The sequence below is a fragment of the Salvelinus alpinus genome, chromosome 8, assembly GCF_045679555.1.
Source record: "Salvelinus alpinus chromosome 8, SLU_Salpinus.1, whole genome shotgun sequence".
Lineage (NCBI taxonomy): Eukaryota > Metazoa > Chordata > Actinopteri > Salmoniformes > Salmonidae > Salvelinus > Salvelinus alpinus.
In genome coordinates, this window is record NC_092093.1 from 33,761,537 (window position 1) to 33,778,290 (window position 16,754).

Below are 16,754 nucleotides of genomic sequence, written 5' to 3' on the forward strand. Positions count from 1 at the left end.
TCAATTACCTCATACCCCTGCACATCAACTCGGTACGGGTACCCCTTGTAATAGCCAGTATATCATTACTCATTATGTATCTATTATTATTTGTATTATTACATGTTTTACTTTTCTATTATTTCTCTATTTTCTTTCTTTCTGCATTGTTGGGAAGGGCCTGCAAGTAAGCATTCCACTGTTAGTCCACACCTGTTGTTTACGAAGGATGTGATGAATAAAATTGATTTGAAAAGCCAATCCAAGCTCAGCTATCTCCATTTTTGTTGGCCTCTTTGTATACCTTACAACACTATTTCTCTTTCCCATCGGGTTGTCTGAAATTGTTTATGACAACCATCCACAGCATTTCATGTCACAGTGTTTCAGTGACAGAGCTGAAGTGTACCAGCAGCAGCCATCTGGCTGAGACAGATAAGTAATAAACACATTCCCATCCTTCTCTATATCTCTGTATGTATCCGTTTCAGGGGTTATTCAAGGACAACGATTCTGAGATTACACTGGACGAGATATGCCAGTCTTCCATTTCTCTCTAAAAATCATTCCAAGGAGGACGTATGGATGCCACTAGTCATTACCCCCAGGATACCAGGCAGTAAATACATGATACTGTCAGTCAAGATTACCAAGATAATTAAGCCATGTCATAAACACAGCTAGTGTGTGTGTGTTTCTGTGTATGTGTAAGAGAGAGAGAGAGAGAGAATGGCTGTCCTTGCCAATCAAGAGACATGCTGGGGGGAGAGTACACAATATGAGGGAAGAACAGGCCATTTTTCAGTACAATTTACTCCTTTGTGCATGTTATCATTGGCCACTTTAGATTATATGTGATGGCTCAGTTGGTTGGAACATCATGTTCTTGGATGAAAGTGTCTGCGAAAATAAGTTGGCCTATTATTATCGCCTATATTATCACAAATGAAGGGTGGCATATGCCTATGCCATTTATTTGGCTTCATCAATAGGCTGACCTTTTAATTTAATTGACTTTTCGTTCTGGATGACTGACTGTCCATCATTGTGGCTCTGAATCCAATCCACCTATGATTTACAGGTGATGATTCAAATTATAATCACCTCAACTCCCTGCCATTGACTCCCACTGCGAATCGGAGCAGAGGGTTAATCCAGTGTATTCAGTGATGGCCAGGCCGTCAGCTGCGCTCTATATCGCATCTCTCTGGCTCATCGTGAGAAACGAACCCAGCCTCTTCCCTGTGGTGAATAACACTGCGTGCGGTTCATTCATTCTGGAGCGTCAGATGGTGGGGTTGGCGACCGTGCAACTTGCACCGCGTCTCTCTTTCGTCCTTCTTTTTACTGGACTGTCTGTGCTACCGACCATATATCCAGTATAGGACAGTCATGCTCTGTGTATAAGCGATATAAAAAAAAAAATTACAACAGAGGTCAATCAGCGGTTTTGAAATCCAGGCAACTGAGGATGCACAGCGCTGCTGAGGAGGACAGTAGTAGGACTCTGTTCAGCTCCACCGATTTCAGACAACGACGGGAATCTCATCTTCGCGGTATGCCTCCTATTGAGAGAGAGTAAAGCAGGGAAAGAAAATAACGTCTGACCGCTTTGGATTCTACACTGTCCCTTTGACTTTCTGTGTGAAAAGTAAAGGGTGCTAGTTAGTTCAGTTGCACACTAGTACCCGAACACCCGATAGTGGAGGGAGGAGCGATGAGAAGAACCCCATCGCCGTATACAACACTGGCTTGCTTTGTTTCTCAGCAAAGGACCCTTTCAGAAATAGGCTGATACTGTTCATTTCTTCAAGTGGCACTGTGTTTGGATACTGTTCTGCCTAATGTCGACTGGCACTTTAATCTGGACCATGTACAGTATGATCGAACATTAATTGTAAACGTTTTTCAGATTCTTTAATTCTAGTTTATGGATTATCCATGGACTGATCATTCAGACGTATAATAACCAGATCAAAATCCTGCTAATTAAGAGCTGACCGACTTTCTGAATTTTGAACATCTGGACATGTAATTCAAACTGTTCCAGTATTTGTTGAAATAGGATTATCAAATTGTTGAACCAATCATAAGTGTCTTTATCTATTTCTGCTTGGATACCCTTCGATTGTAATATATACAAAAGTAAATACGGAGGGGAGTTTATGGGTATGTCAACAAGAATACAGCTTTGACTGAAAACCATCTGGAATTGTGGAATTGGACCTCCTGAAACGTACTCTGCTGTAAAGTGCGGTCGCGTCATTGCAACTGCCCAGGCCAACAGCGCAGATATTTGGGGATTTGAGAGTTACAGTGACCCACGTGGAGCAGAGATCCAAAGTGGACAGTACACCATGGGTTGTTGCAGTGGCAGATGCACGCTGGCCTTTATATGTGGCATGCAATTGGTGAGTTCATGATCTTAATGATTTCATGCATAATGGCTTTCTCTTGGGGCAGGCTGGTCTCATAGACTCGACGTAACATAGTATACGGGAGACTCAAATTATTATGATATGTTACCAATGGTATAGTTACATAAGACAGAAGGTTACTTAAAGGAATACTTTTGGATTTTGGCAACGAGGCCCTTAATCTACTTCCCCAGAGTCAGATGAACTAGTGGATACAATTTGTATATCTCTGTGTCCAGTATGAAGGAAGTTAGAGGTAGTTTCACAAGCTAATAATAACTTGCGTTAGAGCAATGACTTGAAGTCTATGGGTATCACTTTAAGGCAAAAACGAAAGGAGGGTGGTTGGTCAGGGTGGATGGGTAAGCATATAGCTCTATTGTCTAGCAATACAAGGTTGCATGTTTGAATTTCATCACAGACAACTTTAGCATTTTAGCTAATTTGCAACTTTGCAACTACTTATTACTTTTTAGCTACTTTTGCAACTACTTAGCATGTTAGCTAACCATTATCCACCCTTTAACCTAACTCATAACCCTAACCTTAACCCTAACCCCTAGCCTAGCTAATGTTAGCCCCCTAGCTAACATTAGCCACAATACATTGGAATTGTTTTTGAAGAAAATTGTGTACTGGGCACATACATTATGAAGGAAATCATTTGGTGGACACAACATTTATTTATTTATTTGTGTGCCCGACATGAATTTAGAATAAGTAATTTCTGTTTATTTCATGATAATCTGTGATTGTGATCATTTCAACACACTATCTGGCTAGTAATGGGGGCCTCAAGGAGAAACAAATGGTCCAGCGTGGGGGTCTCAAGGAAAAAAATGCCATGGCCATTTCTTGGTCCCAGTTCGACCCCGGCAAGAGGCATATACTCGGCTATTTCCCTCTCCAAAAAATACAGCCACACCCTCAATAGTCCACTTCACCTGACATCAGCCACTGAATCTGATTAAATTCTCCAGGTAACTTTGCCAAAGGAGAATACAGCATCAGTTCCAGTAGCCTACATTTGAGTTGTTGATGACAGCATTATCAGCTGCATCCCATCTAATTCCACATTATTCCTACAGCCTTCTGTAATAAAACCTCAACATGACTCAAGGCTTTAGGCATTTCTAAATGTGACTATGGAAGGGAGCCATTCACAAACACACCCCAGCCCCACCATTTCACCATGCTTCCCTGGCATCAGCCCCCAGTGGTACAGCTGGTAAGGAGCCTCTGTCCGGGAGGAGCAGTGTGAGCGCAAACCTTTGTGTAATTCAACACTCCAAATGATCCTATTCCCACTCTCCTCTGAGTTGTGATGATCAAATGATCCGCTTGAACTCTGAATTGTGGATTCGGTCGTACTAGGCCACTGGCGATTTTTCCAGTTATTGATTTAGCACAGAAGAGTTTACTTTTAGGGTGGCATACCTGCAGTAGGCTGTAGTGAAGTGACCAGCTAGTACACTCACGCATCTCTCAATAGCAACCTGGACTCAGGGGTAGCGTAATATAGTAATTTAAAATTCAGGACTCTCAAATTAGTAGGAAATGTTAAGCTGGTATTAATATGTGGATGTCCATCGTAAATTCCGTATCATATGTTATGCATTACAATTCATACAAAATGGTACGAAGTATACATGAAAAGTTCCGGCGCCGAAAAGAGATGGCCGCCTCGCTTCGCGTTCCTTGGAAAATATGCAGTATTTTGTTTTTTTATGTGTTATTTCTTACATCGGTACCCCAGGTAATCTTAGGTTTCATTACATACAGTCGGGAGGAACTACTGAATATACGATTAACGTCAACTCATCATCGTTCCTACCAGGAATATGACTTTCCCGAAACGGATCCAGTGTTTTGCCTTCCACCCAATACAATGGATCTGATCCCAGCCGGCGACCCTGTGCGACGCCGAAAAAGGGGCAAACGAGGCGGTCTCGTGGTCAGGCTTCGGAGACGGGCACATCGCGCTCCACTCCCTAGCATACTACTCGCCAATGTCCAGTCTCTTGACAATAAGGTTGATGAAATCCGAGCACGGGTAGCATTCCAGAGAGACATCAGGGATTGCAACGTGCTCTGCTTCACGGAAACATGGCTAACTCAAGGGACGCTAACGGAGTCGGTGCAGCCAGCTGGTTTCTTCATGCATCGCGCCGACAGAAACAAACATCTTTCCGGTAAGAAGAGGGGCGGGGGGGTATGCCTTATGATTAACGAGAAGTGGTGTGATCATCATAACAACACACAGGAACTCAAGTCATTCTGTTCACCTGATCTAGAACTCCTCACAATCAAATGTCGACCGCATTATCTACCAAGGGAATTCTCTTCAATCATAATCACAGCCGTATATATTCCCCCCCAAGCAGACACATCGATGGCCCTGAACGAACTTTATCTGACTCTTTGTAAACTGGAAACCACACACCCTGAGGCTGCATTCATCGTAGCTGGGGATTTTAACAAGGCTAATCTAAAAACAAAACTCCCTAAATTCTATCAGCATATCGATTGTGCTACCAGGGCTGGGAAAACCCTAGATCATTGTTATACTAATTTCCGCGACGCATATAAGGCCCTCCCCCGCCCCCCTTTCGGAAAAGCTGACCACGACTCCATTTTGTTGATTCCAGCCTACAAACAGAAACTCAAACAACAAGCTCCCGCGCTCAGGTCTGTTCAACGCTGGTCCGACCAATCTGAATCCACGCTTCAAGACTGCTTCGATCACGCGGATTGGAATATGTTCCGCATCGCGTCCAACAACAATATTGACGAATATGCTGATTCGGTGAGCGAGTTCATTAGGAAGTGCATTGACGATGTCGTACCCACAGCAACGATTAAAACATTCCCAAACCAGAAACCGTGGATTGACGGCAGCATTCGCGTGAAACTGAAAGCGCGAACCACTGCTTTTAACCAGGGCAAGGTGACCGGAAGCATGACCGAATACAAACAGTGTAGCTATTCTCTCCGCAAGGCAATCAAACAGGCTAAGTCCCAGTACAGAGACAAAATCGAGTCGCAATTCAACAGCTCAGACACAAGAGGTATGTGGCAGGGTCTACAGTCAATCACGGATTACAAAAAGAAAACCAGCCCCGTCGCGGACCAGGATGTCTTGCTCCCAGACAGGCTAAACAACTTTTTTGCCCGCTTTGAGGACAATACAGTGCCACTGACACAGCCCCCTACCAAAACCTGCGGGCTCTCCTTCACTGCAGCCGAGGTGAGTAAAACATTTAAACGTGTTAACCCTCGCAAGGCTGCAGGCCCAGACGGCATTCCCAGCCGCGTCCTCAGAGCATGCGCAGACCAGCTGGCTGGTGTGTTTACGGACATATTCAATCAATCCTTATCCCAGTCTGCTGTTCCCACATGCTTCAAGAGGGCCACCATTGTTCCTGTTCCCAAGAAAGCTAAGGTAACTGAGCTAAACGACTACCGCCCCGTAGCACTCACTTCCGTCATCATGAAGTGCTTTGAGAGACTAGTCAAGGACCATATCACCTCCACCCTACCGGACACCCTAGACCCACTCCAATTTGCTTACCGACCCAATAGGTCCACAGACGACGCAATCGCAACCACACTGCACACTGCCCTAACCCATCTGGACAAGAGGAATACCCATGTGAGAATGCTGTTCATCGATTACAGCTCAGCATTTAACACCATAGTACCCTCCAAACTCGTCATCAAGCTCGAGACCCTGGGTCTCGACCCCGCCCTGTGCAACTGGGTCCTGGACTTCCTGACGGGCCGCCCCCAGGTGGTGAGGGTAGGTAACAACATCTCCACCCCGCTGATCCTCAACACTGGGGCCCCACAAGGGTGCGTTCTGAGCCCTCTCCTGTACTCCCTGTTCACCCACGACTGCGTGGCCATGCACGCCTCCAACTCAATCATCAAGTTTGCGGATGACACTACAGTGGTAGGCTTGATTACCAACAACGACGAGACGGCCTACAGGGAGGAGGTGAGGGCCCTCGGAGTGTGGTGTCAGGAAAATAACCTCACACTCAACGTCAACAAAACAAAGGAGATGATTGTGGACTTCAGGAAACAGCAGAGGGAGCACCCCCCTATCCACATCGACGGGTCAGTAGTGGAGAAGGTGGAAAGTTTTAAGTTCCTCGGTGTACACATCACGGACAAACTGAATTGGTCCACCCACACAGACAGCGTTGTGAAGAAGGCGCAGCAGCGCCTCTTCAACCTCAGGAGGCTGAAGAAATTCGGCTTGTCACATAAAGCACTCACAAACTTCTACAGATGCACAATCGAGAGCATCCTGTCGGGCTGTATCACCGCCTGGTACGGCAACTGCTCCGCCCACAACCGTAAGGCTCTCCAGAGGGTAGTGAGGTCTGCAGAACGCATCACCAGGGGCAAACTACCTGCCCTCCAGGACACCTACACCACCCGATGTCACAGGAAGGCCATAAAGATCATCAAGGACAACAACCACCCAAGCCACTGCCTGTTCACCCCGCTATCATCCAGAAGGCGAGGTCAGTACAGGTGCATCAAAGCAGGGACCGAGAGACTGAAAAACAGCTTCTATCTCAAGGCCATCAGACTGTTAAACAGCCACCACTAACATTTAGCGGCCGCTGCCAACATACTGACTCAACTCCAGCCACTTTAAAAATGGGAATTGATGGAAATTATGTAAAAATGTACCACTAGCCACTTTAAACAATGCCACTTAATATAATGTTTACATACCCTACATTACCCATCTCATATGTATATACTGTACTCTATATCATCTACTGCATCTTGCCATCTTTATGTAATACATGTACCACTAGCCACTTTAAACTATGCCACTTTATGTTTACATACCCTACAGTACTCATCTCATATGTATATACCGTACTCTATACCATCTACTGCATCTGCCATGCCGTTCTGTACCACCACTCATTCATATATCTTTATGTACATATTCTTTATCCCTTTACACTTGTGTGTGTGTGTAAGGTAGTAGTTGTGGAATTGTTAGGTTAGATTACTTGTTGGTTATTACTGCATTGTCGGAACTAGAAGCACAAGCATTTCGCTACACTCGCATTAACATCTGCTAACCATGTGTATGTGACTAATAAAATTTGATTTGATTTGATTTGATTTGATGTATGATATGTTACAAATTCAATTGAGGTGGTTAACGTTAACTAGGCTAAGGGTTAAGGTTAGGGTTAATGTTAGAGCTAGGGGATAAAATAAAATGTTATTCATCACATGCTTCGTGAACAACAGATGTAGACAAACAGTGAAATGCTTACTTATAGGCCTTTCCCAACAATGTAGAGAGAAAGAACAGAAAAATTATATAAAAGTAAAACGTGTAATAATAAAATGTATAATAAATACACAATGAGTAACGATAACTTGGCTTTATACACAGGGTACCAGTACCAAGTTGATGTGCAAGGGTACGAGGTAATTGAGGTAGATATGTACATATAACTAGGAATAAAGTGACAGATAATAAACAGTAACAGTTGTGTATGTGACGACAGAAAAAAGTTTGTGCAAAAAGGGTCAATGCAGATTGTCCGGGTAGCTATTTGGTTAAAGGGATACTTTGGGATTTTGGCAATGAGGCCCTGTATCTACAGAGTCAGATGAACTCATGGATACCATTTTTATGTCTTTGTGTCCAGTATGAAGGAAGTTAAAGGTAGTTTCGCGAGCCAATTCCAACTATAGCATTGACTGGAAATGACTCATCCGCAACCAATGTAAGTAGTTGCAAACATACAGTAGCAGTCGGACACACCTACTCATTCTAGGGTTTTTATAAAATTTTTACTATTTCCTTTCATTGTAGAATAATAGTGAAGACATCAAAACTATGAAATAACACATATGGAGTTATGTAGTAACCAAAAAAGTGTTAAACAAATCAAAATATATTTGAGATTCTTCAAAGTAGCCACCCTTTGCCTTGTTGACAGCTTTGTACACTCTTGGCATTCTCTCAACCAGCTTCATGAGGTAGTCACCTGGAATGCATTTCAATTAACAGGTGTGCCTTGTTAAAAGTTAATTTGTGGAATTTAATTCCTTCGTAATGTGTTTGAGCCAATCAGTTGTGCTGTGATGGAAGGCAGGGGTGGTATACAGAAGATAGCCTTATTTGGTAAAAGACCAAGTCCATATTATGGCAAGAACAGCTCAAACAAGCAAAGAGAAACGACAGTCCATCATTACTTTAAGACATGAAGGTCAGTAAATACGGAACATTTCAAGAACTTTTAAAGTTTCTTCAAGTGCAGTCGCAAAAACCATCAGTGCTATGATGAAACTGGCTCTCATGAGGACCGCCACAGGAGAGTAAGACCCATAGTTACCTCTGATGCAGAGGATAAGTTAATTAGAGTTAACTGCACCTCAGAGGAGACTGTGTGAATCAGGCCTTCATGGTCGAATTGCTTAAAAGACATCACTGCTAAAGGACACCAATAAGAAGGAGAGACTTGCTTGGGCCAAGAAACACAAGCAATGGCCATTAGACCAGTGGAAATCTGTCCTTTGGTCTGATTTCTCCTAATTTGAGATTTTTGGTTCCAACCGCCATGTCTTTGTGATATGCAGAGTAGGTGAACGGATGATCTCCGCATTTGTGGTTCCCACCGTGAAGCATGGAAGAAGAGGTGTGATGGTGTGGGGATGCTTTGCTGGTGACAATGTCTGTGATTTATTTAGAATTCAAGGCACACTTAACTAGCATTACTACCACTGCAATCTGCAGCGATACGCCATCCCATCTGGTTTGCGCTTAGTGGGACTATCATTTTACAACAGCACAATGATCCAACACACCTCTAGGTTGTATAAGAAGGGCTATTTGACCAAGGAGAGTGATGGAGTGCTGCGTCAGATGACCTGGCCTCCACAATCCCCCGACCTCAACCCGATTGAGATGGTTTGGGATGGGTTGGACCGCAGAGTGAAGGAAAAGCAGCCAACAAGTCCTCAGCATAAGTGGGAACTCCTTCAAGACTGTTGGAAAAGCATTCCTCATGAAGCTGGTTGAGAGAATGCCAAGAGTGTGCAAAGCTGTCATCAAGGCAAAGGGTGGCTACTTTGAAGAATCTCAAATATAAAATATATTTTGATTTGTTGAACACTTTTTTGTTTATTACATGATTCCATATGTGTTATTTCATAGCTTTGATGTCATCACTATTTTTCTACAATGTAGAAAATAGTAATTAAAAAAAAACTGCCATGTTTAGGTGTTTCCAAACTTTTGACTGGTACTGTATATATTTGTTCAAATATAGAATTGTACCTTTACTGCTACAGCCCATAAAAACACATTGAATAACACAATAAAAAATGGCAAAACAAACAGACCAAAAAATAAATCATGAGGAAGAAGGTTTTGAAGTGACTGTCCCATATCTAGGAGTTATAAGAAAGCTCAGGAAATGATGTTTAACCCCTTTTTTTGTTGGTCCTGTGACACTTGGGGGTCGTAGAACAAAACAGAGAACACTACCCCTTTCCATAGTGGGGTCATATTAGTTTGTATCCCAAACCGTTCAGACTTTTTCATGAGAAGACCGATTTTCGGGATGTCTCCTGGACTGACAAACAGTACTGTAGCTCTGCCACTTTCCACCGCAGATGCTGAAGGTTGACATAGGCGGGTCCGGTGGATTGAGACGCAGATGTGTTGGATTGAGAAGCAGCCCAAGCCGATATCTCTAGCTTAAACAGACGGCTTTTGATCGGGATGTTTCTATTCTTTTAATTAGATTGACACGTGTGCATCGATCGACTCTAGGGCGTTTTAAGTAACCTAATGCCTTCATCTGTGATTGAAATGCACTGTATACAAAATCGTGTGGTGGAGGGGAATATTGTTTTGTGTGTGTCTGTCACGAATTTCGCATATGTAATTTGTGTCTATTTCACGATCATTTGTGATAGTAGGTTGGATCATTTTGAGTGAAAAACACAAGTTAGACATGCCGACTCAGCTATGAATGGATCAGTCCATCTGGCATTTGCCCGAAATGCCGGATGGCCAGTCCACCCTTGGCCTCTTGTTTCACTGCTCTTATGAGGATGTCTCTTCAATTAAAAATGGTTAATTGTTCACTTTCAAACATAGCCCTTGCCAACAACATAAATAGTAGGTGCCTGATGTTTTTCATTAAAACACTCATTGCTATACTATAGCCTACTCAGCCAAATGCAGGTTAGATTTCAAGGAACCAGATTATATTCATGGTCAAGGCAGGCTCCTTTGAGCTGCATGGCCAATGTCATTATTTTGGAGATCAGCCTCCATATGAAACTATAGGTCCTATTATAACAAGGTGTTGCATGAGTAGGCTACTATCTCTCATTCCATGTATTTCACAATGTGTCCTATAGACTACAGTGACTCACTGTCACTTAACTGATAGTAGATGGTGGTGACAATGTCAACACCATCCACCAGCTGGTACATATGATGAATCACCCTTGCGTGATGGGTCACATGACATTTGCCAAGTCTTGTTCAGCACACCCCTTAAGAATGTGCAGATGGCTATTTTGTGTGTACAGTATGTGTGTGTGTGTACACATTAGTGATGCATGAGTTGACTCATATTCCACAGCCCCCATGGTTATATCCGCAGGGCGGGCATTTTTAGAGTCATGATGGAGGGGTTGAATAAAGAGAGAACAATACCTTAAAAAATCCATAAATGTATCATTCTTGTGCAATTTATATATTTTTTAAAAACAATTTTCTTAAATTATGTTAAGCTATCTGGCATTAGTGTGTAAGCCTAAACTTTAAGGCATAACTGTATGCGCGCCAAATAGCCTACACGCCAATTGCCAAATGCTTTTGGGAAGGGCAGAAAAAGTTCATGTAGATCCACGGAGGCAAAAATAATGATGTCGGAGTTTAATTCAATAAGAGAAAAGCTGCAAAATGGAGAGTTGAAAATAAAGAGAAAAGGGGGGACAGAAAAGTCATGTTTGGGAAAGATTTGGTGAAGTGCAAAAATAGGATGATAGCAGCAGGATATGTTATATGTTATATGTGAGCCGCTATACAAATTCGACAGTCACAAGCAGGGGACTTCAAATACTGTAAGCCTATGGCACGTCAAGGGAACTGTAGCCTACTGTTCAGATGGGTTGAATGGAAACTGAACTCTGGACACTGACTGTAGGTCTATAACTTCTCAAGTAGCCTTAATATTAACTCCTGCAGAATTAATAATTTTTTGCAGTTAAATTATACAGGGACAAGAGTGGAAAAATATTATTTATTTATTTTAGCATCTTGAGAGAATTTGAATATGCAATTAGATACCATCTGTAGAGGCACTGTCTTTATCAGCATCATAAAAGGTGATCGTACTTCAACCACAAAATATGCATCCAAGCCAAACTGAAATCTTATCAGAAACATGTTTGGTTGTTTTAACAGCTTTCTATTTCCTTTCAACCAGTTCAACCAGTCATTTGTAACTGATGTCATTTGGAAATTTTGCACCAAAAATCTTTTCAGTTTTTTTTGTTATTGCAATTTATCCCCGGTCCCTGAAAGAAGCAGATATGACAGAGAACATTACTGATGTTAACTAGATTGAAGAATACATTCTATTGATTTATAACATTCTTCTGGTGAGCAAGGGTTTATTTAGTCTTCTACGGCAACATATAATGACTGAAGAGAAACTGCATGGATCTAATTATAGACAAGTTGCCCCCAAAGAATTATAGGCAGAAACATATATAAATATATAATATATATAATATATATAAAAACATTATTCCGCCGTCTCTGACTGTAGTATACATCTCATTTTCTATATTAGTTGGTTAGGGTTGGGTGCGTGCCTCGGATTTTCATCTGCGGATGGGTTATTAGCAATTGTGGGCGGGTGAACAAACAGCTGACCCGAGCAGTAGTGTACATGTCTTATAGCCGGGCGGCTGTTAGAGAGACTCAGCCTAGGCGCAGTGGGCGAAGCCACCCCCTGAAGTCTGTTAATTACAACTCCCAGTCTTCCTAGCTGGAGACCTAGCATTCGGTCTGCTCTGGTCACATTGTTAGCAGACTGCTGTACTTTTACAGAGCATGATGAGCCACCTCCTTTCAAAAAGGCTTTTAGGCTTCTCTTAGCACCAACTATGTTTGGTTGTAGTGAAAATGTCTGCCTATGTGTAACTTTATGTTTATTTAAACTTTTTGCATGTTCTGATGAATAATGTAGGCAGTAGGCTCCACAGACACTGGGTACCTGTTCTGTACAATGATTGGTGTTTGAAGTGGGAGATAGTTTGAGGAGGTACCACAGGACAGCTGTGTCTGAGAGCCCACACTGGAGTTGTTCTGATCACACTGACATCATGTCCAGCCTCACCCACAGATACCCCTGTGATCAATGAGCTCTCATGCACACAGCGCTGGAGATAACCTTTCGCAATCCCCCTGACTGCATCCAGCCAGACACTCCTTCTGTCATGTGTAGCCTATCTACAGCCCTGCTTGTTTCCCAACACTGATCCATCAGTGTTTCAAAGCACTGCTGCGGTGTCTTAAAGCTGGAGTAGGAATGCATCCTCATCCACTGGGCCGCTTTTAGCAGTGGCTACATTTAGTGTTTCGTTAATGCTCTGAAGCAGCAGCTGGAATTTTTAAACACTTGTGGGCATGCTCTCTAATTTCCTCCCAGAAAATGTCTCCTGCAGTCGTTAGGAAAGCCCTGTTAGGCTTATTTAATCATCTGTGCTTTTCCCTTTACCTCGAGCTGACTGCTTGACCTTGGCTGATGTCAGAACTTGTAAACAGTTTTGTAAACCATTTGATGTGTATTCATATAGAATAGGGATTATGCACCAAAACAATAGGCAACATAAGTATTGCAATATTTATGCATGCGCCTTGATTAGACCATTTGAACGTAACAATTTATCATACTGGGTCTTTCAAGTATTACCTCTCACTTAGTAGATTTGTAAACACAACACTCAAACAACTCAGAACTAATGCTCTCGTGCTCTCAAAGTGACTTCAAATGGACAATGTGTCACCCAACAATATGATCCATGCTAAATAACTATGACGAAAAGCTTTTAAATGTGTTAATAAACTCAGCTGCGTTTTTTCATTTTGTTTGTGCTTCAAACCGTGTTTCAGAATGGATGTTAATATGATGCTAATTCCCACAGAAGACTGAGCAAGGATTAAAAAGAGATTGTGCTGTTCAAGTGTATCTGACATTTACCAATTTATGAAAAACGAACAAGACCTGTTCATGTTTTTTCTAATCATGACATAATGCAGGGATTATTTACCTATTTTGATCCTGCTTTTGATCCTCTCAGATATGATTCAGTTTTCATTCATTACCCCATCGCGTGCACATTGAATTGCCGTATAGTTTACGGGATATTTCCTCTACCACGAGGCTATTTTTGAGACAACTCAAGTTAGCTTCACACTACATCAGTTATCACTATTAATGTCACATTGCTGGTATGTTCCACTGAAAACAGTCTATAACTTGACTGGAGTCTCTGACAATGTTATGGGCTTTCCTCTGACACCGCCTATTATATAGGTCCTGGATAGCAGGAAGCTTGGCCCCAGTGATATACTGGGCCGTTCGCACGACCCTCTGTCGCGCCTTACCGATGCCGAGCAGTTTCCATACCAGGCGGTGATGCAACCGGTCAGGATGCTCTCGGTGGTGCAGCTGTAGAACCTTTTGAGGATCTGCGGGCCTATGCCAAATCTTTTCAATCTCCTGATGGGGAAAAGGTTTTGTCATGCCCTCTTCACGACTGTCTTGGTATGTTTGGACCATGATAGTTCGTTGGTGATGTGGACACCAAGGAAATTGAAACTATCGACCCGCTCCACAACAGCCCCATCGATGTTAATGGGGGCCTGTTCGGCCCGCCTTTTCCTGTAGTCCATGATCAGCTCCTTTGTCTTTCTCACATTGAGGGAGAGGTTGTTGTCCTGGCACCACACTGCCAGTTCTCTGACCTCCTCCCTATAGGCCGTCTCATCGTTGTCGGTGATCAGGCCTACCACTGTTGTGTCGTCAGCAAACTTAATGATGGTGTTGGAGTTGTGTTTGGCCACACAGTCGTGAGTGAACAGGGAATACAGGAGGGGACTAAGTACAACCTCTGAGGGGCCACAGTGTTAAGGATCAGCATGGCAGCGGATCAGCGGGCGGCCCGTTAAGAAGTCCAGGATCCAGTTGCAGAGGGAAGTGTTTAGTCCCAGAGTCCTTAGCTTAGTGATGAGCTTCGTGGGCACTATGTTGTTGAACGCTGAGCTGTATTCAATGAATAACATTCTCACATAGGTGTTCCTTTTGTCCAGGTGAGAAATGGCAGTGTGGAGTACGATTGAGATTGCGTCATCTGTGGATCTGTTGGGGCGGTATGCGAATTGGAGTGCGTCTAGGGTGTCCGGGAGGACACTTGATGTGAGCCATCACCAGCCTTTCAAAGCACTTCATGGCTACCGATGTGAGTGCCACGGGGCGGTAATCATTTAGGCAGGTTACCTTCGCTTCCTTGGGCACAGGGACTATGGTGGTCTAATTGAAACATGTAGGTATTACCGACTCGGTCAGTGAGAGGTTGAAAATGTCAGTGAAGACACTTGACAGTTGGTCCCCGCATGCTTTGAGTACACATCTTGGTAATCCGTCTGGCCCAGCGATTTTGTGAATGTTGGCCTGTTTAAAGGTTTTGTTCACATCGGCTACCGAGAGCGGTATGACACAGTCTTCCAGAAGAGCTGGTGCTCTTGTGCATGCTTCAGTGTTGCTTGCCTCGAAGCGAACATAAAAGGCATTTAGCTCGTCTGGTAGGCTCGCGTCACTGGGCAGCTCGCGTCTGGGTTTCCCTTTGAAGTCCGTAATAGTTTTCAAGCCCTGCCACATCCGACGAGAGTCAGAGCCAGTGTAGTTGGATTCAATCAAATTGCTGTATTGACGCTTTGCTTGTTTGAGGGCATTTCGTTCAGGTAAATGATAAATAAGTGCACTCAGGCTATCCGTAAGGCCAAAGATAGTTACTTTGAGGAGCAGTTCTCTCTCTGTGGGTCTATCCCCACAAAGTTCTGGAAAACGGTTAAAGACCTGGAGAACAAACCCTCCTCCTCACAGCTGCCCATGTCCCTTAATGTTGATGATGTGGTTGTTACTGACAAGAAGCATATGGCTGAGCTCTTTAATCACCACTTCATTAAGTCAGGATTCCAATTTGATTCAGCCATGCCTCCTTGCCCGTCCAACATTTCCTCATCTCCCGCCCCTTCTAAAGCGACTATCCCCGATGCTTCTCCCTCTTTTTTCCCTGCCCCGCTACAAAGTTTCTCCCTGCAGGCAGTCACTGAGTCTGAAGTGCTAAAGGAGCTCCTTAAACTTGACCCCAAAAAACCATCTGGGTCAGATGGTTTAGACTCTTTCTTCTTTAAGGTTGTTGCCCATATCATCGCCAAGCCTATCTCCAACCTTTTTAACCTGTCTCTCCTTTCTGGGGAGGTTCCCATTGCTTGGAAGGCAGCCACGGTTCGTCCTTTATTTAAAGGGGGAGATAAAGCTGACCCTAACTGTTATAGGCCTATTTCTATTTTGCCCTGTTTATCAAGTGTTGGAAAAACTTGTCAATAATCAACTGACTGGCTTTCTTGTAGTCTATAGTATTGTCTTGGGTATGCAATCTGGTTTCTGCTCAGGTTATGGATGTGTCACTGCAACCTTAAAGGTCCTCAATGACGTTGCCATTGCAATATTGTGCTGATATTTTTATTGACTTTTCCAAAGCTTTTGATACGGTAGACCGTTCCATTCTTGTGGGCCGGCTAAGGAGTATTGGTGTCTCTGAGGGGTGTTTGGGCTGGTTCGCTAACTGCCTCTCTCAAAGAGTGCAGTGTATGAAGTCAGAAAATCTGCTGTCTCGATCCTAGGCCCTACGCTATTCTCAATTTACATCAGCAACATAGCTCAGGCAGTAGGAAGCTCTCTCGTCCATTTATATGCTGATGATACAGTCTTACTCTCGGCTGGCCCTTCCCCGGGTTTTGTGTTAAATGCTCTACAACAAAGCTTTCTTAGTGTCCAACAAGCTTTCTCTACCCCCTAACCTGGTTCTGAACACCTCCAAAACAAAGGTCATGTGGTTTGGTAAGAAGAATGCCCCTCATCCCTCAGGTGTTATTACTACCTCTGAGGGTTTAGAGCTTGAGGTAGTCACCTCATACAAATACTTGGGAGACAGTGCACTGTCCTTCTCTCAGCACATATCAAAGCTGCAGGCTAAAGTTAAATCTAGACTTGG

At 43.4% G+C, this 16,754-nt stretch overlaps 1 protein-coding gene across 3 annotated transcripts in view; it reads left to right on the plus strand.

Moving 5' to 3' along the window:
* The first annotated feature begins 1,226 nt into the window (after positions 1-1,226).
* Positions 1,227-16,754, plus strand: part of nkain2 (sodium/potassium transporting ATPase interacting 2) — a 177,436-nt gene continuing 161,908 nt past the window's right edge. The window contains exon 1 of one of the 3 annotated variants that reach the window (XM_071413596.1): positions 1,227-2,390. In XM_071413596.1, the coding sequence (XP_071269697.1) occupies positions 2,337-2,390 (54 nt within the window). In that variant the 5' untranslated portion in view covers positions 1,227-2,336. The remainder of the gene's footprint in view (positions 2,391-16,754) is intronic. The other 2 variants (XM_071413594.1, XM_071413595.1) reach the window with 2 other exon arrangements.